The sequence below is a fragment of the Bos grunniens genome, chromosome 1 (assembly GCF_055505025.1).
Source record: "Bos grunniens cultivar Pamir isolate PY7600 chromosome 1, Bosgru_T2T1.0, whole genome shotgun sequence".
Taxonomy (NCBI): domain Eukaryota; kingdom Metazoa; phylum Chordata; class Mammalia; order Artiodactyla; family Bovidae; genus Bos; species Bos grunniens.
Window position 1 is genome coordinate 15,813,131 of NC_141165.1, and position 25,942 is coordinate 15,839,072.

Here is a 25,942-nt window from a genome sequence, read left to right on the forward strand (position 1 = left end):
AGGACACAGAGATCAGGTGGATCCCCTGAGCCAGGGCTCGGCCGGTTCACAGGAGACTCGGTCAGCGCTCCCCAGAATCCCCTTGCCGAATGCAAACTTGAGCGTTCGGGCACAAGGCGCCGGCGACCGGCTCGGTCCCGGGGAATGCGGGAGGCAGACGCACTCCTCCCCAGCCCTAGACTGCCCGCCGAGGATGGAAGCGTCCCCCGAGCTCCCTCAGGGTCCCTCCGGGAGCGCGTGCCGGGCTTTCCCTGGAGGAAACTCCTCCTCTCGCCGCCTTCACCCCGACCAGCCCCGCCCGGGACAGCCGTTCCGGTCCGTCCCCTCCCTCTGTCCGAGGTGACCCGGGACCGGCGCTTGGGGGTGTTGCCCTGGGCGCTCGGACACCGCCTCCCAAGATTAAAGCGAGAGCCGGGGAGAATCGAGGACTCCGAGCCGGGCCGAGGAAGCAGCGAACTCCAGAGGAGGCGGAGGAGAAGGAGGAGGAAGAAGGGGCGAGGGGAGGGGAGCTGCCCCGGAGGGCAGCAGGTAAGTGGCTCGCGCGACGGGTTCTCTGTGCTGGAGATCCCGGGAGCAAGGGAGGACCTGGGCGCCCGGGCTGGGTGAGAGTAGCGGGAGGTGAAGCCAGGTGTGAGCAGCTCCGGCCCGGTAGTTCCGTCCTCCCGCCGTCTGGACGCACTGGGCTGAGCCGAGCAAAGCGACCTGCGTGAGGTCAGGAGTGTTCCGAGCGCCTGGGACGCCTTGGCATGGGAGTCAGAGCCCCCCAGGCTGCTCTTTTGGCATCACTGGGTTGGTGCAGGCTACTCTGCCGGTCCTTAGCCAATTGGTAGCCGGAAAGGTGCCTCGGAGTGGGTCCCCTTGGCTGAAATCGGCTCATGCTCCCCTGGCCGCTTTAGCTCCGAGTTGGGAACAAGGGGTGCGCCTTTTCCCTTCGAGGACGAGGACGGAGGGAGGGTTGTCCATCCGCTTCTTTGTTTCGGGAAAATCTCTGCAGCCTCGTAGTGTTACCTGAACTGCTTCTTGGTTCCCTCCCAAAGTGGGGAGAAACTGGAAACTCTCGGAGATGCAGGGAGCGATAACGCCGGCGCGGCGGGGGCGGGCCTGGAGGGCCTCCGGGCGAGGTGCGAACCGCTCGGTGGCCCCAGGAAGGCAATTCCCACAACACGGGCCCCAGTGCGGCGACCCGGAGGCCACGATCAGGGCTGGGCCGCCTGGACAGCCGGCAACGCCCCCCGCCCCTGCTCCGGTCTCCTGCGCTTCCAGTGAGGGAAGGAGCGGTCCTGGTCTCTCGGCTCACACTCCATGCCAGGGACAAGGCCGGACACCTGGGCACTTCGGCCCACTGCATGCCATCTGGCAGGACCCCGGGCCATGGCACCGCGGCTGAACGCACCAGCTTGGCAGTGGGCACCGATAAGAATTGCCTTATGGCCCCAAATTCCGCACTTCCAGGCCCCAGAGGGGAAGCACGGGTTGCGGGCGGCTGCCTGCCCTGGCGTGCTCCCCGGCTTTTGGGAAGGGCCCACCCCGCCGGTGATCCCAAATCCGGAGTTCAGTTTCGGACGCTGAGGTGGCTGCAGGCCGATCAGGTGGAATCCCAGTGGATCGTTTGGGAGGGAAAAGAGAGTGACTGGAGACCTGCCTGTCGGGCAGGGGTCACCCGGGGCTCGCCTCTAGCCTGCGAATCCCGCCCGATTCCCGCCGGATTCAGACCCGCGTGGTAGTACCGGGCACACAGCAGGCGTCCTGGGCTCCGGGCTGTAGAGAGCCAACCAAGTGATGGAAAATTACAAAGGCTGCTAAGGAGAACTTCAAGGTGTTTAGAAAACCTGAAGTGAGGGGAGGGTTGTTGACTTAGCCTGGGAGGTCTCGGAAGGTTCTCCAGGAAGTGGGGACTGAGCCAATCTCCCCTGGAGGACGGTGGGGGCTGGGAGTGGGAGCCGGGCTTGCATGACAGCTTCCTGGGGGCGCAGGCGCTGCTGCTGCTGAGTGAGGTGCAGGGGTTGGGGAACCCAGGGAGGCGGTGGAGGTTTGCTCCCCCCTTCCACAGCTTTTCCAGAGGTGGGCCTGCCTGCATCCCCCACCACGGCCAACCTTACTGGACCCTTGAGGTCAATGTGAGAGGCCAGGGCAGCACCAGCAAGCCCACACCACAGGAGTCAGGGAGCTACGGGGCGGGCTCCTCCTGGAGATTGACTACGGACACCTCCCTCTCCGCTTTTAAAACCGTGAGCTGGCTAGCAGCAGGAGTCCTTTGTTCTTGACTGGGAGGTTTGTTTGTTTGATCCCCAGCAATGCCTTTCTTATTGACACCTCCAAGGTCAGTCTTTTTCCTACAAGGTTGTGTAGTTGCCTGGAGCCTACAGGGCTCAGGATTGCTTGCTGATTGGCTTCTGCTCACCCTGGGTTGCTCCACCCTGGACTCCTGCGTTAATTGTAGGAGAACATTGGGTTGCACCCCTGTTATCATAGGAACAGCCCATGTGGATGTGGCCTTTACTTCCAACTGGGCATCCTTCCAGGCTCTTTATGATGCATGTAACTCAGTTGAGAGCAACTAAGGCAGTCGGGAAATAACTTGCCCCAGGTGATCCCATGACCTGTAGGGAGATCAGGGGATGCAGGCAGGCCAGATGGCTCCAGGGAAGCTTTGTGAGGCCTGGAATCCTCGTGGGAAAGGGGGTGGCTCTAGGGCCAGGCTGACTTCCTCAACATCCAAGAGCAGAGCCTCTTCCCTTCCCCCTCCCCGCCAACACCTGCCCCGCTGGCTCCGAGCTGCCCACTTCCAGGGTGACCTGGGCAGGACAGCTTGCCCCTTTATGGGGCAGTGCATAGGGTTGACCGTCTCTGGTGATGTGGCTGAGGGTACAAACGTCTTGTAGGCGGTGAAGCCTAGACACGCGAAGGACACTATAATGGTTGTTGCGGAGACTCGACCCAGCCTGGGACACGGGGTCTACCAGGATGTGTAAACCAGGGCTCCAGGCTGGTGCCTCTCACTCTTTTCCACCTAGGCCTGTGGCAGGAGTCCTGGGGGCCTCTGTGACCACTGGGGATCATTGCCCTGGTTTCAGTTGCTGCATCAGATTCTGATGGAATAGGAAATCTATTTTTCGAAGCCGTCCAGAATTATGCAGTCCTTAGGCATGGAAGTAGAAAAAAGAAAGGCGACTGGGTCAAAGTAGTGTCTGGTCAGCTTTGCTTAATTACGGAGGGGAAGCCGGCTCTGTTGGTGTTGGGGTGGGGGCACTCAGGGCTCGTCCACCTTCTGCTGCTCTCTCAGCTCTGGGTCTGCTGGGTGGTCTTGCTTCCCACAATTGCTCAGTCTTTGCTACCCTTCCTGGCACCCCCAAGATGAGCTAAGGGGCTTCTGGGGAGGGAAGAGGTGTCACACACCTGGGTGCTGAGATGTGAATTGGGCCAGGCTTGGTGAGTCCCTTCCTAGCTTGAGGTTGGGGATCCCTATGTATAGGCCATTTTGGGGGATCTGGCTTGAAAGCCGCTCAGGACTGTGGGCCTGGATGTGGGGGAGGGAACTCCCAGTGCCCCTGCCCCCACCGTGCCGATGGCCAGCCTGGTCCCAAATGCAGTAGCAGAGGGCTCAGCTGATCACACAGACAGGTCTGAGGAACAACCCAGAGGCAGAACTCGAGATCAGGAGGAAGGGGAAGTGACCTCTGACTTGGTCTGCCCCAGCCACTGGACAGAGGTCCAGAGAAGAGGAACCAGGGGCATGAAAAATGTCATGGGCAGTCTTAGAGACATCCAGGAAGAATGGCAGACCCTGATTTTCTGGTGGACATGTGGGCAGCTCCTTGAACTGTGAACAGTGTGAATCTTGAAGAGGGCAGGTGACTCAAAGCAGAGCTTTATGCTTGTTAGAGGTCAGTCAAGGAGAAGGAGGGAAGGACTTGCCATGAGTGGAAACTCCAGGCATTTATGTTGTGTGTAGGGGTGGGGTGCAGGAGGGACGAGGGTGCAGAAATGTTATAAGGAAGCAGGAAATGTTTGAAAGGCATGGAGAAGGAAATGGCAGAGGAGCCTGGTGGGCTACAGTTCATGGGGTTGCAAGGAGTTGGAGATGACTTAGCAAGTGCTGTGCTTAGTCGTTCAGTTGTGTCTGACTCTGTGCAACCCCGTGGACTGCAGCCTGCCAGGCTTCTCTCTCTATCCATGGGGATTCTCCAGGCAAGAATACTGGAGTGGGTTGCCATGCACTCCTCCAGGGGATCTTCCCAACCCAGGGATTAAACCCAGGTCTCCCACACTGCAGTCGGATTTTTTACCATCTAAGCCACAATGGAAGCCCTGAAATTCACATTAATTCTTGCAGCTAGCTGCATGTAAATAGCAACAAAAGCTTAAGTTTGGATGCTACTGCAAAGGCAGAGTGGACAGAATCATTGGGAGTTCCGTTGGCCTTCTAGTGGATGTCCATTAGAGAAATATTTTCTAGGGAGCTCTGATCTGGAAGATGAGATGAAGCCTAGGCTTTTATGATGGCTTGTTTGGATGTCACCTCACATCAGCATCGCTTTAAGCTCCCTGATTTCGGAAGGGCCCTCCTGGCAGGGCAAGCACCTGGCCTCATCTGGGACTCGATCTGAACACCAGGCATGTGGAGCCTGTGTTTTCTAGAGATAGATTTGTGTTTCTGACCACAAAATATAAAAGATCATCCTGTCTGGCCTCTCAGCCAGTTTGGTTCTAGAATGTGCTGTAGACATAGCCTTCCAGCGTTGGATCAGACTTTTTTTTTTTTTTGGTTTGAGGAACTGTTTCTCACAAGGGAACCCAGTGGATACTGAAATTTCCTCATTGTTGGAACTTGGTTTCCCTGGATTGAGTTAAATCTGCCCTCCTGATATTTCTGACCTTTTTGATCCTGAGTTCTTCCTTTGGATCTTCACACAAAAAAATTGAGTCCTTTTCCCATACATCAGTCCCTTAGCTATTGTCATTATGTTATTCTGGAGGGCTCATCCTGTGATGGGCATGGTGTTAGGCCACAAACACATTTAATCTGGACAGAACCCCATTTATCTGCTATCCTTGGGTCAGGAAGATCCTCTGGAGAAGGAAATGGCAACCCACTCCGGTATTCTTGCCTGGGAAATCCCATGGACAGAGGAGCCTGGCGGGCTAGAGTTCATGGGGTTGCCAAGAGTTGGACATGACTGAAGTGACTCAGCACGCATAACCTGCATGCATGCCCATTTCACAGATCGACTCAGGCAAGTTCTTCGAACCTTAGACAGTGGCTTTTGTACTTTATCGCGGGACTGGCCACCTCTCCAGCCTGCCTGCTGGCATTCGGTCAGTTCTGTGCACCTGGACCTGTGAGGTCACTCACATCCTCAATTTGGCGTCTGCTTTGTCCAGCTGCAGGCTTTCTGGCTCTCTCTGTCTTAAATTTCATCTTACTCATTTGGCCTTTGGTGGGATGCAAAAAAAAAAAAAAAAAATTGGAACACTTTCTGTGTATGGTACAAAACTAGACTGAAGAAAAAAGGACCAGATTCAATTCCTGCCCTAAAAAGTTTGCAATCTCGTTTGGACAATGAGGCATTCATAGAAAAAGAAACTTGGATGATGCAGGCAGTGCCTCTCCTGAGCGGCTCTCTCCCTCCCTCTGTCTTTCTCATTCCTGCGTCAGTCACTGTGTGTGCCATTTCTCTGATAGTCTTATATCTGTTTACATTGAACTGTTAATTCAATCCACCACTGTCTCTGTTAACTCCCCTCTCCCAGTGCATTTTGTGAACCTCTCCACATGTAAGGTGATTGTATGCAGTGGCTGAGACATAAGGAGCTCCACTGGTCATGGACCCTCAGATAGGGAGTATCTGTTGGTGGTGTTTGCTTAGAAGTTTGAAGAAGGCACACCGAATCTGAGGTCAGGAAGGTGGGGTTTCTTCCACCCGTCACGCCTCATCATACAACTGGTGTCTGGAAGGCATTAGAAGGGGCCCAGTGCAGGCGCCATACATGAATGATGTGTGAGGGAAAGTCAGTGGAGCCTTCATAATAGGGAAAACCCCTGACTCCTGCTTGGGCATCAGTATCTACCTCTCTGACCTCATTTCCATTGGTTTGGTAGTTTTCAAAATAAATCTCCAGCAAATGTGTTCTGAGGTCCAGAGTAAAGATACTGTAAGGAGGGACCCTCCTTGTCTAGAAATAGCTTCATCACGTCATGGGAGACTGGTGGTATTGCACAAAACTGTCCTGATGAGTGGTGGCCGGGCAGGTGACTCGAGGGTTGAGTCAGTCCCCTGAAAGGAGAGCCCAGGGTGGCCCAGGACAGTCATGCTCTGTTATGTGACTCAGTGGGCGACATTGAAGTGGAGGCGTGCCAGGAGCAGCAGGACAGAGCTTCGCCTCACGTGAGTCTTGGTCACTTTGGGGAAAAGCATTTCCCTGAGGCTGGCTTTCCGGAATCAAGAGCACTCATGGGTGTCCTCTGATGACCGGAGAGAACATTCGAGAGGCGGTATTGTCTCTGCCATCTGGATTGTCTTGTTCCTTTCAGAAACCAGCTAAAGAGAGTTGCTACCTCGTATGGGAGTGGAATTGCCTGTTTGGGAAATTAATCACACAGAACGTGATCCCCTGGTCTTTTTGGACAGCAGTGCGTCTCCATCAGATCCAGGTCCCAGGGGAGACCTTTCTTCCTTCCTTTGTCTCTGGCCACCGAGAGTTAGGCTTCCCTGGTAGTTCAGATGGTAAAGAATCTGCCTGCAGTGCAGGAGATTTGGGTTCAATCCCTGGGTCAGGAAGATCCCCTGGAGGAGGAAATGGCAACCTACTCCAGTATCCCCCCTGCAGAATTCCATAGAAGAGGAGCCTGGAAGGCTACAGTCTATGCGGTTTCGAAGAGTTGGACATGACTGAGTTACTAACACACACACACACTGACAGTTAGGAGCACTCCGACTCGTCTTCCCTTCCAGAGTCCGTGGCAGCCCATCTGGGCACATTTGGTGTCCTGGGTCCTCAGGATCTGCCGGCTGTGGGATCTCTGGGTGAGAGAGGATTGTGCTGCAGTTATTTCTGGGTGCTGGGCTTTTAGGGGACAACTCACGGCTGCCTGGTGCCCCTGAGCTCCTGGCTTCCTGGTCTCACTGTTTGGGATCTTGAATGACTAGGGAGCGTGGATTTTGGGCACTGATTCATCACTCCTTTCAGAGGGCTCTTAAACTGGGAGAGCCGCCAGTGAGATCAGATTTTCATTTCCTGAAACTCCAACCAAACCTATAACTGGTGAGATAGCTCAGAGGCCCGGGGAGTGCCTACCACTGAGGGCAGAGAAACCAGCGGCGAGAACCTTGGCCGGGGCAGGACTCACCTGAAACTAATCCAAGGAAGGTGCCAGCTTTTACTGCTTAGACGAGAGGATTCTGTGCTGCTCTCAAGTCTCAGGAACGTCTCTCGTTACAGAGCAGAAGTGGGAAAGGTTATTAATATGTGATCATCACACCCACGTAAAGATGTAAACATCATGTATATTCTACATGCTGATCTCTTCCTCCTGGGTATGGGTCAGGTTTTTTCCCTCATACCTGGAACCATGTTGACTCTTTTTTTTTTTTAATCTTAAAAAAAAATCTCAAAGCTGTCAGCATGAACTGGTTCTTTTATTTTATCTTTACATGAAAAGTAAATGAATGATCTGGTACATCTTTCTTGTGACTTGTTCAACAAGTTTTCCTGAGATTAAACACCCTTACTTATATTTTTATTTATCCAAGTTAATGTTTGAGGTTTTTTTAATGTGTAATGAGTCAAATAATAATTTTGCTTGGGACTCAGAGAGGCAGTTCCAGCAGGAGCTCCAGTACATTTTTCAGAGCTGGTGGATTTCTTGTTGGTATCTTGGGCATTCTTTCCAGATGCAGATCTGCGAATCTATAAATACTGCCAATCAGGCCCATCCTGCCTCTATGGGCTGTTCAACATTTATCAGCTTTATGATCAATTTTAAGAGCTTCCCATGTGGTGCTAGTGGTAAAGAATCCTCCTGTCAATGCAGGAGACTCAAGAAATATAGGTCCGACCCCTGGGTCAGGAAGATTCCCTGGAGTAGAAATGGCAACCCTCTCCAGTAGTCTTGCATGGAAAATTTCATGGACAGGGGACCCTGGTGGGCTACAGAGTCAGCTCTGTATGTACAGCCTTGATGTACTCCTTTCCCAATTTTGAACCAGTTTGTTGTTCCGTATCTGGTTCTAACTGTTGCTTTTTGACCTGTATACAGGTTTCACAGGAGGCAGGTAGAGTGGTCTGGTATCCCCATCTGTTTAAGAATTTTCCACAATTTGCCTCCTTAAGTAGGTTTATTCCTTAGGTATTTTATTCTTTTTGTTGCAATGGTAAATGGGATTGTTTCCTTAATTTCTCTTTCTGATCTTTCATTGTTAGTGTGTCGGACTGCAAGAGATTTCTGTGTATTAATTTTGTATCCTGTGACTTTGCTGAATTCATTGAGTAGTTCTAGTAGTTTTCTGGTGGCATCTTTAGGGTTTTCTATGTATAGTAAGAATCATGCCATTTGCAAACAGTGACAGTTTGACTTCTTCTTTGCCCATTTGGATTCCTTTTATTTCTTTTTCAACCCTGTATTGGGTGCCACTGTTATCCCCTCCCCTTCCTTTTTTTTAAAATCAGGTTTGTAAACACTATGTTACATTGCGAAAAAACCTCTTATACTAAATAAATACCAAACTACATTCTTCTGAAAGATGCTTCTAGTATGTCTTAGATAACTTCTGTATTATGTACAGTGAAACCACTTTTAAAAAGCAGTGATTTAGGCAAACCAACCCTAATGATTCCTTAAACCATTTCCCTTTTTACAGACAAGGAAACTGAGGCCCGGAAGCATTATTAGACTTGCCCCCAGGTCCTGGCTAGTGTGAGTGAGTTTGGTTTGGATCCAGAGTCTGGTCCCAGGAGTCATGGGCTCAACCACCCTGCCGTGCTGCCCTCATCGGCTGCGCACCAGGCACTTTATGGATGAAAGATGCTCTGACCAGATCTGCCAGCTTTGAAGCCCAGAGCTTTCTCACCCGGGACAGGTCCTGTGGATGGGTGGTTGTGAAGGCTGTTTCTTGGAGTTACTGTTTGATCAATTCAAGGCTTCCAGGAGTGGTGGACAAAAGCCATTATTTGCTTATGATGGGAAGAGTGACATCAGATGGGCCTTTACTATAAAGCTTTTTATGTTGATGGTCTTCCTAGACACCACTGTTTAGAAACGTGTGCAAACAAAGTGACCAAGGGCTTTATATTTTGTGACCAGTTTCCTTATATATTGATAAGTATATTGTATAGGACTTCCCAGGTGGCTCAGTGCTAAAGAATCCGCCTGCCAACGTAGGAGACACAGAAGACGCTGGGTTCAATCTCTGGGCAGGGAAGACCCCCTGGAAGAGGAAATGGCAACCTACTCCAGTATTCTTGCTTGAAAAATTCTCTTGGACTGATATCCTTAGAAACCACTCAAATGATTAGTCCTGAATTTCCTTCTTTTCTGGGTTTGGGAATAGTAAGTGGAGTATCAAGTGAGTTTAAATGTGTTTTATAGAATTATTACACATTTGTGTTGGTTAAGGTTGCAGTGACTCCTTGTGGCTTATTTGTATGTGTGTGTGTGTTTTCTGCTTTTTAAAATTTATTTATTTTTAATTGAAGGATAATTGCTTTACAATATTGTGTTGGTTTCTGCCAAGCATCAACATGAATCAGCCATATGTATACATATGTCTCCTCCCTCTTGAACTTCCCTCTCACTTCATATGGCTTGTTTTTTTTTTTTAAAAAAACTACTTTATTTATTTATTTGGCTGCACTGAGTCTTGCTTGCAGCACACAGGATCTTTAGTTGCGGAATGTGGGATCTAGTACCCCTACCAGGGATCCAACCTGGGCCTCCTGCATTGGGAGTGCAGAGTCTTAGCCACTGCACCACCAGGAAAGCCCCTGATGGCTTATTTGAAAAGTCAGGTGTGGCCTCCATCTGGGTCTAAGCTCTAGACCACTTCGGGGAGGGGGGAGTGGACTGCTGCTCCCTTCTCCCCGAGGATGCTCTGTAGGGAAGAGCCACAATATCTCATCACATCTGCCACTGCTGGGGCATGTGAGGTATCTGCCTGCACTCTCAAGTTAAATCCTTATGCACACAAGCCAGTGTGGTGGCTGCATTCGCTTCTGCCCGACATCCAGAGAGGTCACTCGCCCAAGGGCACCACGAGACATGGCACTGTCAGGAGGTGACCCAGGGCTTTGCCCTGCATCACTTCCGCCGAACCTGATGGCAGAAAATTCCCCATGCCTGTGTCATTTTCAATGGATTCTTATTTTGGTGGAGGCAATGTTGGGGAAGACTGGGCCTCTCAGTGGGAGCAGGGTGAGTGAGGCAGGCCCTGAATGTAAGTTACAAGCGAGCAGGTCCCCAGCTCCTTCAGGATGGGCAGCTGTGGGTGCAGGTGATGAGGTGAAGGTGAAGGTGAGCAGGTAGAACCACCGTGGTTGTGGTGAGAGCTGACTGTCACCCAGGACCTCTTCTGGTTCTTTCCCGTCTCATCTCCCGTAAACTCACCGGCACAGAAGCAAAACAGTCCTGTTGTTCTTTCCTCTAGGTCAACTCGAACGTTCCAAATACCTCCCTTTACCCGATGCTGCTGATAACATCAGGATGGCTTTAAACTCAGTAAGTGGTTAATCATTACCTCCCTGGCCTTGCCCTGTCCTGGGTTCCTTCTGCTCTTTCCAGCGGCAGTGTGTGCTGGTCAGCACTGTCAGAGCTGCTTGCTGGATGCCTGAGCCCCCTGGGATGCTGTGAAGGCATTCCAGGGTTCAAGGGTGAGCAGGAGTGGGGTGCAGGGAGCCGCGTGGCAGTTGTGCAGTTGCTGGGGGTGTGTGGGGATGAGGTTCTTCCTGCTTTGATCAGGATGAAGCAGGGGGCAGGGGTGAGATGTGGGGACAGAGGCAGGATGGTGGTGAGAGGGAGTGTGTGTGTGTGTGTGTATGTGTTAGTCGCCCAAGCATGTCTGATTCTTTGTGACCCCATGGACTGTATGTGGCCCACCAGGTTCCTCTGTCCATTGGTTTCTCCAGGCAAGAATACTGGAGTGGGTTGCCATTTCCTTTTCTAGGGGATCTTTCTCACCCAGGGATTGAACACGGGTCTCCCACATTGCAGGAGGATTCTTTCCCAGTTAAAAGAGAGTGCCTGTGACACCAGTGGCCAGCAGAGCACAGTGTAGCCTCGCTTACTGGTAGCCTGGGAGAGGCCGTGGCTGAAGCAAAGGGCTGGCCACCCCTTCCTGAAATACCCCCCGCCCCCTCCCCACACTTTGGATACAAATGTACCTTACATTTGAGCCTCTTAATGAAAGTGAAAGAAGAGAGTGAAAAAGCTGGCTTAAAACTCAACATTCGAAAAACAAAGATCATGGCATCCGGTCCCATCACTTCATGGCAAATAGATGGGGAAACAATGGAAATAATGACAGACTTTGTTTTCTTGGGCTCCAAAATCACTGCAGATGGTGAATGCAGCCATGAAATTAAAAGATGCTTGCTCCTTGCAAGAAAAGTTATGACCAACCTGCTGCTGCTGCTGCTAAGTTGCTTCAGTCCTGTCCGACTCTGTGCAACCCCATAGACGGCAGCCCACCAGGCTCCCCCATCCCTGGGATTCTCCAGGCAAGAACACAGAGACAGCATATTAAAAAGCAGAGACATTACTTTGCCTTCTCATGTATAGATGTGAGACTTGGACTATAAAGAAAGCTGAACACTGAAGAATTGATGTTTTTGGACTGTGGTGTTGGAGAAGACTCTTGAGAGTCCCTTGGACTGCAAGGAGATCCAACCATGCAATCCTAAAGGAAATCAGTTCTGAATGTTCATTGGAAGGACTGTTGCTGAAGCTGAGACTCTAATACTTTGGCCACCTGATGCAAAAAACTGAATCATTGGAAGAGACCCTGATGCTGGGAAAGATTGAAGGCGGGAGGAGAAGGGGACAACCCTTCTCACAGCAGAGGGTGAGATGGTTGGATGGCATCCCTGACTCAATCCCTGACATGAGTTTGAGCAAGCTCCAGGAGTTAGTGATGAACAGGGAAGCCTGGTATGCTGTAGTCCATGGGGTCACAAAGAGCTGGACATGACTGAGACTGAACTGACTGACTGGCTGTTCCTTCCCCATCGCATCTCACTTATCATCTTACATTTAGATTACTAAAAGTTGTGGTTGACAACAGAGATCTCTCTGTTTGGAAAGCAGACCTTCACTTGCCCCGTTCCTGTATTTGATAGTTTCCATTGGATCCTTTTAAAATTCCAAACCCATGTTACAGGAACTCACAGGGTTAGACCGCCGTGCCCACTGCCACCTTTCCTGGGAAGGTCACCATGTTCTCAGATGCTTCAGATGGAGACCAGATGCCTGTTCTGCTTTTTGGCCTCTGGCTTCCTCATTTAGATAAGAGATTACCTTCTGTTCTCCCTTTCTGTTACTGCTCTGGTCTTGGGTGCAATCTTCGGACTCTGGAAGGGGCACGCTGGTGAGTTATTAAACTCAAGATTGGCTCACTGTTTTCTAACCACGCTGCCCTGGAGGCCTCATTTAAAATTCTCAGCATTAAGTCGCCTATGCTCAGAATACTAGTTTTCTCTGAGCTCTCAGTCAACAAGGAACAAGGGGAGGAATTACAGAGTGGGGAGGAGTGTTGCAAGTGAACGCTTAGATAAGAGGGCAGGTGTGGCTCCCAGGGTGACCTAGCCAGTGGGTGGTCTGTGGGGGCAGGAGTGGGTCTGAAGCACAGCAAGTTCACAAACTCCTGGGGTCCCCAGTGGCCTTGGGGGGTCAGGATTTGGAAAGGACAGATTTTAAGTAGGCATAAGGGGAGAAGAGAAGTGAAAAAAAGAAAAGAAAAACAAGTAAAACCAAAATTAAAAGGCAAATGACAAGCTAGAAAATACATTTTAAAGAAAAGATTTATCACTTTCTACATAGAGTGTTCACAAAAATTACTTGGTAGAACACTAAGATTTCAATGGGCTTCCCTGGTGGCCCAGGGGTAGAGAATCCACCTGCAATGCAGGAGCCACAGGTTCAATCCCTGGGTTGGGAGGATCCCCTGGATGAGGGCACACAAACCCACTCCAGCATTCTTGCCTGGAGAATCCCATGGACAGAGGATAGGGTACAGTCACACAGAGTTGGACACGACTGATGCAGCTTAGCACACACACAATGTTCCAACGGATACTTTGGCAAAAAGCATAAACCAATACTTCTTGTTAAAGAAAATATTATTTTTTTTTATAATCATAACTCTGTGATTGTAAACACTGGAAGACCCTGGACCTTTATCAATGTTGCCAACCTCAGCATTGCTGAAATCTTGGAAAGAACTTATGGCATAGCAGATACACCTTCCCCCCAGATCGTTACCATTTCATGAAAAAATGTTCCTGTTTGTTATCAAAAACTTTAATTTTAAGCAAGTAGATAAGAAAACAACGCTAGGTACAAAGAGAATAGTTTTAAAAAGAAAGTCGGATAGGAACCAGCCAAAGGATGGAGCTGAGAGTGCGATGCAGAGACTGGGCATCCCTTCTATGTCTGTGTGAGTGTGTACACTGCACCCCAGAAATACCACTCAGAGGTGGAGCTGCCAGAGTCCAGGTGCTGTCCACACAGACACTCTTGCCATGGAAAGATGCCTGGGGCAGCAGAGCTGCTAGCTGCCTCCAGCTGTAAGTCCTTCAGATAGATTTCGTAACCTCTGTCACTCACGTTCCTGTCTGAGTATACCCATCACACCTGTACCGTCTTAGGAGGTTGCTGCTGCTGCTGCTAAGTCACTTCAGTCGTGTCCGACTCTGTGCAACCCCATAGATGGCAGCCCACCAGGCTCCCCCATCCCTGGGATTCTCCAGGCAAGAACACTGGAGTGGGTTGCCATTGCCTTCTCTGTCTTAGGAGGTTATGGTCAGGCTTTAAGGAGGCTTGAATACAGATACCCAAGTTGGTAAGTTTTCTAATGTTAGCTTTTATTATTCTCATTGTAATTCATTGGTATTGCTAGTTCATAACTTGGTACCCCAGCCTCGGGACCGGGATACCGGCTCATTCCCAGACTTCTACACATGTTTTTTCTTTAGTTTGTTATGCAATCTCAATGTCAGCCATTTATTTTTCCTTTATTTCAAAATATGAATAGCAAACAAACAAAACCAAACGCTATTGCCAATTAATTGGACATCCTGGTGAGTTTTCATTCTAGGTGAGGGTTTGACATGATTCAAGATGCCCTGGTATCTTTGGTAAAGAATCTGCCTGCAAAGCGGGAGACTCTGATTCAATCCCTGGGTCAGGAAGATCCCCTGGAGAAGGGATTGGCTACCCACTCCAGTATTCTTACCTGGAAAACTCCATGAATATCAATCCATGGGCTACAGTCCATGGGGTTTCGAAGAGTCAGACATGACTGAGTCACTAGGAGTTTCACTTTCACGTAGGAATCTGCAGTGCTGAACCCATGAATTGACTGAGTGCCGAGTTGGACACGACTGAGTGACTTCACTTTCACTCTTCACTTTCATGCATTGGGGAAGGAAATGGCAACCGACTCCAGTATTCTTGCCTGGAGAATCCCAGGGACGGGGGAACCTGTCGGGCTGCCGTCTATGGGGTGGCACAGAGTCGGACACGACTGAAGCGACTTAGCAGCAGCAGCAGCATGGAATGTTCATTTAAGCTTTGGAATAATTACAGCTTTGTATCATTCATCTTCTTTTTAATCGTTTAGGGATCATCACCAGGTGTCGGGCCTTACTATGAGAACCATGGATACCAGCCGGAAAGCTTGTACCCTCAGCAGCTGCCCACGGCTCCCCCTGCTTTCGAGGTGTACCCCGCTCAGTACTACCCGCCCGTGGTGCCCCAGTACACCCCAAGGGTTCAGACGCACGCCTCGACACCTGTCATCTACAGGCAGCCCAAACCTCCATCCAGGACAGCGTGCACCTCAAGTAGGGCCCTTTTTGCTTGTATTTTCTCTAATGGAGCCGAGTTTGGGGTCTGCCTTCTCCAGGGTGCCCTCTGCCCCCACCAGCTCGGTGCCGGCTCTCCTCTGTCTGCAGGGCTGGTGCGCATGCCTCTCCCTTCTCCATCTCTGGGTCAAAGTCGTGGACCCTGGTTCTCACCTCCTGGAGGCCTTTGCTAGCCTGTTAGCTAGGTGGCGCTAGTGTTAAAGAATCTGCCTGCCAGTGCAGGATATGGCAGAGTGGTGAATTCGATCCCTGGGTCGGGAAGATCCCCTGGTGGAGGAAATGGCTACCCACTCCGGTATTCCTGCCTGGAGAATCCTGTGGACAGAGGAGCCTGGCGGGCTACAGCCCATGGGGTCACAAAGAGTCGAACATGACTGAGCACACAGCACACATACACAGCTGCTAAGACCTTCATCTCCCACTAACGTGTACCAGCTTGGCCTGTACCACCCAGGGTGGTCTTGCCAGCCCAGCCTCTCTGAACTGCTTCTTGTCTGCATGGTTTACCGCTGTATCATCTTGAGTAGATGGCAAGCCCCCGGTACAGGAAGAAACAACCTTTCTCTACATACCCATTTCCTGGATGCTACAAGTCACGGTCAAGGTGCTGGATGAGTATTGTGTATTCAGTGAAGAAAGTGGCTGGTGGGGTTGTCACCCAGAAGCATCTGCAACATTTTCTCATGGCTTGAAGGGTCTTGTAGGCAGACCTGAGCAGGTCATGGAGAGGATGAGGGACCGCAGGTGGTGTGTCTTCTGCCCACCACCTTAACTCCATGTCTTTCAAGTCCTCTCATTTGTCTGCTTTCTTTTTTAGTAGTTCAAACTTTTAATTAATTAGTTAATCATTTTGGCCCCATTATGCTGCCTGCAGGATCTTAGTTCTGCGACCAGCGATTGAACCCGTGCCCCTGGCATTGGCAGCACGGAGTCTTAACCTCTGGACCACCAGGGAAGTCCTCGTCTGCTCTCCTTACATTTCATTTTATCTTCTTTCCCTCCAGATGCCTTCCCTTTGTGCCCCATCCCCTAACTTGTAACACAGGCAAGTTGATGTGGTAAGCATTGCCTAGGCAGGACGAGTACAGCCAGTTACTTATATGAGCACAGAGCTAGTACAGGGGCTGGCCCAAGGAACATTTTCATTGATAACATTTTTATTTTATTTTGTGAGATACACATACCCTCACACAAAACTCACACAGTTAAAGATCTATGACAGGGTGAATTTCTACGTGCCAACAACACACCATAAACAGTGGCATCAGGTAATATCTGTACCCTTTGAAGATTCCTCTCCTAGACCTCCCTGCTGCTGCTGCTGCTGCTAAGTCACTTCAGTCGTGTCCGACTCTGTGCGACCCCATAGACGGCAGCCCGCCAGGCTCCCCCGTCCCTGGGATTCTCCAGGCAAGAACACTGGAGTGGGTTGCTATTTCCTTCTCCAATGCATGAAAGTGAAAAGTGAAAGTGAAGTCGCTCAGTCGTATCCGACTCTAGCGACCCCATGGACTGCAGCCCACCAGGCTCCTCCGTCCACGGGATTTTCTAGGCGAAAGTACTGGAGTGGGGCGCCATTGCCTTCTCCGCAGACCTCCCTAGACCTCCCTGGCTCTTCACAACTGCCGTCCTCCTTGTATTTCTCTCCCTGTCCTTTCCTTTGTCTCCCTCATGCTTCACAGATGGCTCTTCCATCCTTCCTTCTCCCCACCGCTACTCTCTTCCATTCCTGTGTTTTCTACCCCTTTGTGATCCCTTCTCCTTAATTACTCCTACTCCTTTCCTGTGTGGTTCTCTTTCTCTCCATCAGTTCATCTTGGTTCAATAAATTACTTGTCTCTGCACTGATGTCTTTCTGGTGGTGGCTGTTAGATTGAGACCGGTGGCTCCTAACGGAGTCATTTTGACCCTCAGGGGCACTTGGCGATGTCTGGAGACAGTTTCAGCTGCTATAACTGGGGTGGGGTTGCTACCAGCATCTGCTCGGGAGGCGCCAGTGATGATGCTGAACATCCTCCAGTGCACAGAATGACCACCACCGAGGATGGCCCAGCCAAGATGTCCATGGCACCCAGGCTGAGGACCGCTGGTCTTAGCCCCTCATGGTCTTAGCTCATCCTTCCCTAACTCTTGGCAACCACTGATTTGTCTCCGTAATTTTATCTCTTTTAGAGTGTAGAGTTGGAGTCATGCAGCAGTACATAGCCTGTCAGAGCCTGACAGTATTTTGCAAGTGACTTAAAAAGCACAAAGTCAAGAGATCCTCACTGAGAGTACAAGGGACTTTTTATCTTCCTGGCTCTGTTTGTTTTATCTTCCTGGCTCTCCAGATCTTTCACATTGAACCTTAATACATGTGTTAGCATTTGGGTTTTGGAGGCTTGAAGGTCAACAATCTTGTGAGGCAAATAGTTGACACTGGTCACAGAAGGGCTACATCAACAATTAATAACAATGAAGGTAAGAGGAGAGTGAAAAAGCCGGCTTGAAGCTCAACATTAAAAAAACTAAGACATGGCATCTGGTCCCATTACTTCATGGTGGATAAAAGGGGAAAAAAGTGGAAGGAGTGACAAGATTTTATTTTCTTGTGTTCCAAAATCACCTTGGATGGTGACTGCAGCCATGAATTAGAAGATGCTTGCTCCTTGGAAGGAAAGCTCTGACAAGCCTAGACAGTGTATTAAAAAGCAGAGACATCACTTTGCTGACAGAGGTCCAAACTGTCAGAAGCTTCCCTGATGGCTCAGATGCTAAAAAATCTGCCTGTAATGTGGGAGACCCAGGTTCAATCTCTGGATTGGGAAGATCCCTTGGAGAAGGAAATGGCAACCCACTCCAGTACTCTTGCCTGGAGAATCCCCTGGACAGTGGAGCCTGGAGGGTTACAGTCCATGGGGTCACAAAGAGCTGGATACAGCTGAGCAACTAACACACACACATGGTTTTTCCAGTACTTATGTACAGATATGAGAGCTGGGCCATAAAGAAGGCTGAGCCCCAAAGAATTGATTCTTTCAAATTGTGGCGGAGAAGACTCTTGAGAGTCCCTTGTACTGCAAGGAGATCAAACCAGTCAATCCGAAAGGAATTCAACCCTGAATATTCACTGGGAGGACTGATGCTGAAGCTGAAGCTCCCATACTTTGGCCACCTGATGCAAAGTGCTGACTCATTGGAAAAGCCCCTGATGCTGGGAAAGATTGAAGGCGGGAGAAGAGGGTGGCAGAGGATGAGATGGTTAGATAGCATCACCAACTCAATGAACATGAGTCTGAGCAAACTCCAGAAGATAGTGAGGGACTGAGAAAGCTGGCATGCTGCAGTCCATGGAATTGCAAAGAATCGGACATGACTTAGGGACTGAACAACAATAACAACAGCAAATGATTAGTCAGTTGTACCTACACCCAAAGAGGTACAATTGCAAACCAGCACCCAGTCCAGCCTGATGGACAAGACACTGATCCTGAAATAGTTGTCCAGCAGCAGTGAGATCTGGGGCCCCCTAGCAAAAGCCGGGCGGGTTGCCACCCTGTCCAGGAGAGGTTCAGGATGCCTAGTTCAGGACACCCTCCCAACGAAAGGTTCAGGACACCTGGTTTAACATCCTTCTACTCACCAGGCATGGTATATTATCTTGGATTCTATGACACACAGGGAAGTCACCCAAAGGAAGAAATCACCCTTTACTGATGGATCAAATTGACCATTTGGAATTTCCCCTGAGCCTCCTTGGCGACCCCACCTTGCCTGCTGCCAGAAGCATTCACCATGAACCAAGCCTTGATAACACATGGCTGGTGTCACATGGCACTCTTCAGACCAGCAGGTGACCTCACCTAGGAGCCTGTAGGTCTGAGACTCACCTCCTCTCCCCTAGCTGAGTCAGAATCTCTGGGTGACAGGCTCGCCAGGTGATTCCTAAGCCAGTTTGAGCATAAACTGTGGAATTTACAGAATGTGGTAACAAAATGAGGGGTGAGGGTTCATGCCCAGATCCAGTGGTTCAGTTGACTCCAGAAACTGGACTTCTTGGTCTGGTGGACTTCTGGAAGGAAAAATGGGCACAGGTGGGGTGCAGGGCCTCCCCATGAGCTCCACCTCTGCCGCCCAGTGTCCTCCTGTAGGAGCTAAGGAGTAGTAGGATGTATAAGAGCCTTCGCCCTGGCTCTCCTCTCCTCTGCCTGTCCGCCCATCTCCCGAGGGAAGCACCTGCTTGGGGTGCTCTCTGAACAGGAACTGCTGGGGCTGGCGGTGGTGGACATCTTACTCTGAAGCTCGGCACGACTTGTGGCTTATGCTCTGACCAACAGCCGCGTGTCAGTTTGTTTCAAAATGGCACCCCACTCCAGTACTCTTGCCTGGAAACTCCCATGGATGGAGGAGGCTGGTGGGCTACAGTCCATGGGGTCGCTAAGAGTCGGACACGACTGAGCGACTTCACTTTCACTTTTCACTTTCATGCATTGGAGACGGAAATGGCAACCCACTCCAGTGTTCTTGCCTGGAGAATCCCAGGGACGGGGGAGCCTGGTGGGCTGTAGTCTATGGGGTCGCACAGAGTCGGACACGACTGAAGTGACTTAGCAGCAGCAGCAGCAGCAGAGAACACTGGTGACCTTGTCCTACAGCTTGTCTTCTTAGCTGAAATGTGAGCTCAGAGCTCCTATCCTCAGACCTGAGGGGCGACCCTAGTGCTGTAGATACTCCCACAGTGATAGATCATCCTTCCTTTTCACTGTCCAGCGCAGCAGCCACTCGCAGCAGCCACTGGCCATGTGGGACTATCGAGCAGTTGAATTTACAGAATGATTTAATATTATTTAAAGGGTCAGGGAAGCCTGGTGGGCTGCCGTCTATGGCGTCGCACAGAGTCAGACACAACTGAAGCGACTTAGCAGCAGCAGCAGCAACATGAGAATTAATTAAAGTGAAAATAGCCACATGAGGCCAGTGACTGTGAGTCAGTGAGTCAGTGTGACTCTGGCCCATCCATTCCCTAAACTGCCTTGAGGAAGAGGCTTTTTTCTCTCTGCTTCAAGTACCACTGACACGGAGATGAGAGAATGGCTGTGCTTTGTGGCTTGCAGAACCTTAGCTCCCCAACCAGGGGTCAAACCTGGACCCCCTGCATTGGAAGCTTGGAGTCTTAACCATTGGACAGCCAGGGACGTCCCTGGAGATGACAGTTTGGGGAGTGTTATTATTATTTTGCTTATGCTTGTAATTACTGGAGCAAGGAATATTTCCTTTATTCAACCAACTTTTTACATTCATCATTTTTTGGACTATCTTAAGACCAAAAGACTATCTTACTTTTTTAAGAGCTTAACTTCAATGTATGTTTGCTTTATATCCCGGCTGCCTGCTTTGGTTCTCCAAAAAGTTAACTTTAGTTCAACTCTGTGGAAGAAATAAGGCCTCACAGGATATGTTCCTAAAGAGAAAAGTCACTTTTAAAAAATGGAAATATAATTGCTTTACAATGTTGTGTTAGTTTCCGCTGTACGACAATGAGAATCAGCCACAAGTAGACATATGGCCCCTCCCTCGTGGCCCTCCCTCTCACCGAGCCCCCCATCCCACCCCTCTAGGTCATCGCAGGGCACCGAGCTGAGCTCCCTGTGCTCGGCAGCAGCTCCCCACCAGCTGTCTCACTCATGCTGGTGCGTGTATGTCCACGCTGCGCTCTCTGTTCGTCCCACCCTCCCTTCCCCCACTGTGTCCGCAGGTCTGTTCTCTATGTCTGCATCTCTATTCCTGCCTTGCAGATAGTTTCATCAGCACCATTTTTCTAGATTACATATATATGTTTTAAAATATGATATTTGTTTTCCTCTTTCTGACTTACTTCACACTCTGTATGATAGGCTCTAGGTTCATCTGCCTCACTACAGCTGGCCCAATTTCATTCCTTTTATGGCTGAATAATATTTAAGTGTATAAGTAAGTGAAAGGCTCTCAGTCGTGTCCGATTCTTTGCAACCCCATGGGCTATACAGTCCATGGAATTCTTTATGCCAGAATACTGCAGTGGGTAGCCTTTCCCTTCTCCAGGGGATCTTCCCATCCCAGGGATCAAACCCAGGTCTCCCGCATTGCAGGCAGATTCTTTACCAGCTGAGCCACGAGGGAAACCCAAGAATACTGGAGGGGGTAGCCTATCCCTTCTCCAGGGTCTTCTTCCCGACCCAGGAATCAAACCGGTCTCTCCTGGATTGCAGGCGGATTCTTTACCAACTGAGCTATCAGGGAAGCCCCATTTAAGTGTATACAAAATTATTCTTCCTTGATAAGATATACCATAAAAGTAGTGCATGAAATTTGAGAGTCTAAGAAACCAGGTGACTAAGTTGTGTACTCACTTCCTTTCCTGCAGAGACTAAGAAAGCCCTGTGCATCACCTTCACCCTGGTGGTCCTGCTGGCAGGAGCAATCCTTGCCGCCGTCCTCCTCTGGAAGTACAGTAAGTGCTGGCCAGAGCTGAGTTGCATTGTGCTGGCCCTTCAGCAGCCCTGGTGCCTGGACCGGGGGCCCACCCCCAGCCCCTCATGAAGTTTCCCATCTCTTTCCTCCTGTTTGACTACTAGATGCTTGAATAACCTTTCTTGGAAGCTGCCAGTCTTGTTGGCATACTTCCTCCTCATCTGTGGGTTGTCAAGATCCCATGTCCTTTGCGTGGTATTGACACATGCGGGAGAAGCACGTTGAGTTCACCCTGTGCTTTAGGACCCTGAGTGGGGCCTGGCACTTGTGAGCACCCGCACCTAGGGGGCACACCTGTCTCCTGCATTTCAGTGTACATGGTGGTGGCTGGAGGCCTTCCCTCCCCGGGGACTCCTGTACCCACAGCCAGGCCTCCTCCACCAGCCTGGGGCGGGGATCATGGGTCACAGGACTCACCTGTGTGGCGGGGGTGTGGGGAACTGCTGACGTCCCAGGTTAGGGACCCGCCTCTGACCGGAAGTAATAAACCTGGGGGATTCACCATTGCTCTGGCCAGCCCTGCTTCCTTTGACATATGCTGTTGGCAAGTACCCATCTCCTCCTTTTAAAATAGAGGGGGACAGCTTGCTGTCTCTTGTCCCGAGGGCTGAGGGTGTCCTTGGTTTCTCAGCCTGATGAGCGTCTCCCTCTGTTTCCCTGAAAGTGGAGGACGAGTGTTCAGGGATGGAGTGCGGCTCCTCCGGGACCTGTGTTAGCCCCTCTCTCTGGTGCGATGGCATCCTGCACTGCCCCAGTGGCGAGGACGAGAACCGCTGCGGTAAGTGGCAGGGCTGCTTGTGAGAGGGGGCCATTTGGCTTGGGCACTGGGTGGCCCCCACAGAGGCCACAGCAAGGCAGGCACACGGTGCCAGGCTTGTATCGCGCACGTCAATCACTCCATCACCGACTCCATTGCTGGAGGCTGAACCTTGCATGCAAGCCCAGTTTTCAGGTGAGGAGACAGGCTCAGAGGGGGCGAGCTCCCACCGGGAGTCACACAGCCAGGGAATGGGAGACCACAGCCTAGGGCCAGACCACATTCATGCCCCAGCTGCCACGGGACATGACTAAAACAGCAAACTGTTTAAAATATCAAGTTGGGAGTGGGCTCTGTTTTCTAAGCAAGCTGCCTTTCGGGTGGCCTGTGTCCGTGTCACAGGGTGGACACTGCTGCTGCTTTTATTTTCAATGAATTTTTCAGTAGCTGTCGGCTTTCCAGGTGGTGCTAGTGGTAAGGAATTCACCTCCCAGTGCAGGAGATGCAAGAGGCATGCGTTCGGTCCGTGGTTCGGGAAGATCCCCTGGAGAAGGGAAAGGCAACCCGCTCCAGTATTGTTGCCTGGAGAATCCCATGGACAGAGGAGCCTAGTGGATTATAGTCCATGGGGTTGCACAGAGTCAGACATGACTGAGCAACTGAACACAAAGTAGGTACAGCAGGGAAATGATGCCTGAGGATGAAGGTTGTGCTGATATCTGCTGAAGGCCCTACCCAAAGCCTGAAGCCTGCTGCATGCTCTGGGAGCTGTTAACTTTGAGTGCAAGTGATGCAGACAGAGGCTGTGCTCCACCCCAGAGCTGTCCATCCTTCTGTGGCCGTCCTGGGGAGATGGTTCTCTTTTATACTCCAAGTCCAGGTCAGGGCACCTGTGTGAGACACTGCTGTCCTGCCTGTGGATTCCCCTGCACTGGGAGTTCCTGGAGTTCTCGCTTACAGGAGAGGATTTGCACTTGGCAGACTCACTCACTCTGCAAAGTGTCCACATAGTGCTTTGCCATTATGGGTGATAGTATATTTGTCACCATTTTCTTAAGTAAAGTTGAGAGTTTCTCAGGTTGAGCAGACGTGGTTACTCTTTCGGATGGAATGGTGTTTGATGTTTTAATACCTGTGTCCACTCACGTGTCAATAACTCTAGCAAGACCAACTCATGATGTTGCCTGGAGAGACTTTCTCTTCTTAATGTTGAAGTTGTATTTACTTAAATACTGTTAAGAGTTAATGTCTTCAAATAGATCAAAATTCAGGAAGTAGCTAAGGGTAGGCAGTGAAAAATCTCACCTACCACTTCACTTACACTCTCACGTGATGCACTCACACACAGTCTCATGCTCACAGATACTAATACATACACTCATACACTGTGAGATTAGATAGAGGACAGGTGCTGGTCTCTGACCCCAGTTCCCAGCACAGGGCTCCTGAGACCATGGTGAATTTCAAGTGGTGAGACCACCTGGTGCATCTTTTGTTCTGATATCTGGTCCTTGACCCCAGCTCCTGACACCGAGCTCCTAAGGCCCTTGTCATTTCCTGGGTGATAGAAGGGTCTTTTGTTCTATGAGGCGATTCTGGGTGGCTCCTGAATGGCTCCTGGGGGCTCTGGTCACCACAAAGACTGAGCCACGGGTAGAAGCTTGGACCTGTCAGCCCCTCACCCCCTGTCTTGAAACCACTTTCTCGTCAGAAAACCACTGATCCTTTTACTGTCTCCATGGTTTTGCCTTTTCCCAAGTGTCGTGAGTTGGAATCCTACAGGATGTATGCAGCCTTTTCAGACTGGCTTCTTTCATCACTGACTGACGTGCACTTAAGCTTCCTCCATGTCTGTCCACAGCCTGGTGGCTCATGTCTCTTTAGGGCTGAATCATATTCCACTGTCTGGATGCGCTTACAGTTGGTTTGTCCACTCACATGGTGGATGGAACTGCTCACCACGGAAGCATCAGGAAACCAGCTGGTCGCTCCACGGCGGCCTGAGCCTGAGTGTCAGGCCCTAAGCAACAACTAACCTGCTTTCCTTCTCCGTAGATTTCTTCCTCCAGATGTCTCATAGAAATGGGGTCCTACAGTGTGTGGACGGTTGCCTGGCCTCTTTCAGTCAGGAGCATATCAATCACGTGTGAACGTTCACGCCTGTTGAGTCGAGTCAGTGTTTCATCCCCTTTCATGGACGAATAGCGTTCCATTGTGCGCAAGGGCTGCCTTCTGTGTGCTCCTCCATCGATGAATGTTTGGATGTTACCCCCTTCCAGCTCCTGTGAATAATGCTCTCACGAACATGTGTGCACAATGTTCATTTTTGTCTGAATACCTGTTTTCAGCTCTGTAGGGTGAAGGGCACATTTTGGGAGGAAAGGCAAGATTCCGGGCATCTCCTTTGTGTAGCTGGGGGGAGGGAGCCAAGCCCTCTGGAGCCTCTGTGTCCGGGGAGGGTGGGGCCCGCGTGAGGACAGGATGAAGGTCACGGTCTGGGACTCACCGGAGCCTCCCTTCCCACAGTTCGCCTCTATGGACCAAACTTCATCCTTCAGGTGTACTCAGCACAGAGGAAGTCCTGGCACCCCGTGTGCCAGGACGACTGGAGTGAGAGCTACGGGAGGGCGGCCTGCCAGGACATGGGCTACCGGTGAGTTCCGAGCCCCTCATCCTCCCTTGTGATGGTGACAGGCACAGAAGCATAGAATCAGTGCTTCTCTCTGCCCCTCCCCGGAAGTGCCAGCCCACGGACACCACACACCTCTGTCTTCTTCCCAAAGCTGCCCCAGGGAACCAGCAGGGAAGTGTGTGCCCCACACCCCCAGCCCCACTTCCTCCTGGGCCCCCATCTGCTCCTGGTTCCTCTGGGCTGTCCAGCACCAAAGTCACCAGGGTCCCGGGTGCTGGCTGAGGGCCTTAAGAGACTGGTTTCCAGAGGAGACTCCAGTGCAAGGTGGAAGCCTTGACTCAGCTCGCCTCCTGGGTGGGGGGCCAGTGGGGAGGACTGCGGGGGAGGTCGGAGGGAACAGACATGTGAGAGCTTCACTTCAGGAGTGCAGGAGGCACTGGGGGCTTTTGAACACAGAGTGCTGATCACTGGATTTATCGGTAAGAGAATACATCCCTCATGTAGCCATCAGAGAAGGTTCCAGCCAGGGGCTCATTGGAGCGCGCCTGCCAGCCCGGCCTTCCAGGGAGAGGCTGGGCCATTTTACTGCCACCGTCTCTTCCTCGGGCGTGTCCCCATGTGACTTCTCTGCAATTCCAGCCTGTTGACCCTATGCCAGTTTTCAAAATGAATTATCACTTGATAAAAAAGTTGCCATCTCAGCTAGGGAACTACTTCCAAATGCCACTCTGCCCTAGTTGCAGTGTGTGTCACTATGAATGATGTAGGGATGTCTCATCACGGTTCAGGGGCTACATTTTATCACTGGGAGCATTTGGACGTGTGGTTACGTTATATGTTTGGTTACATTATACGTCCTCACACATCTATATTCTTACTGCTTTTTTATCCTGATCCAGATTAGATTCGAAACACGACTGATGGAGGACTTTCCCTTGACACTTCAGGGTTATTGGATGGTTATAATGGGGTGTCACTTAATTAGAAGTTGT

The 25,942-nt window shown here is 50.8% G+C and overlaps 1 protein-coding gene across 5 annotated transcripts in view; it reads left to right on the forward strand.

Annotated features, from left to right (window-relative positions):
* The first annotated feature begins 426 nt into the window (after nt 1-426).
* TMPRSS2 (transmembrane serine protease 2) overlaps nt 427-25,942 on the forward strand; it is a 45,549-nt gene continuing 20,033 nt past the window's right edge. For 2 of the 5 annotated variants that reach the window (XM_086340043.1, XM_086339862.1), the window contains exons 1-6: nt 427-528; nt 10,641-10,711; nt 14,829-15,051; nt 21,455-21,541; nt 22,226-22,339; nt 24,845-24,971. In XM_086340043.1, the coding sequence (XP_086196169.1) occupies nt 10,697-10,711; nt 14,829-15,051; nt 21,455-21,541; nt 22,226-22,339; nt 24,845-24,971 (566 nt within the window). In that variant the 5' untranslated portion in view covers nt 427-528; nt 10,641-10,696. Of the gene's footprint in view, nt 529-573; nt 712-10,640; nt 10,712-14,828; nt 15,052-21,454; nt 21,542-22,225; nt 22,340-24,844; nt 24,972-25,942 lie in introns of those variants that run through there. The other 3 variants (XM_086340126.1, XM_086339951.1, XM_086340221.1) reach the window with 3 other exon arrangements.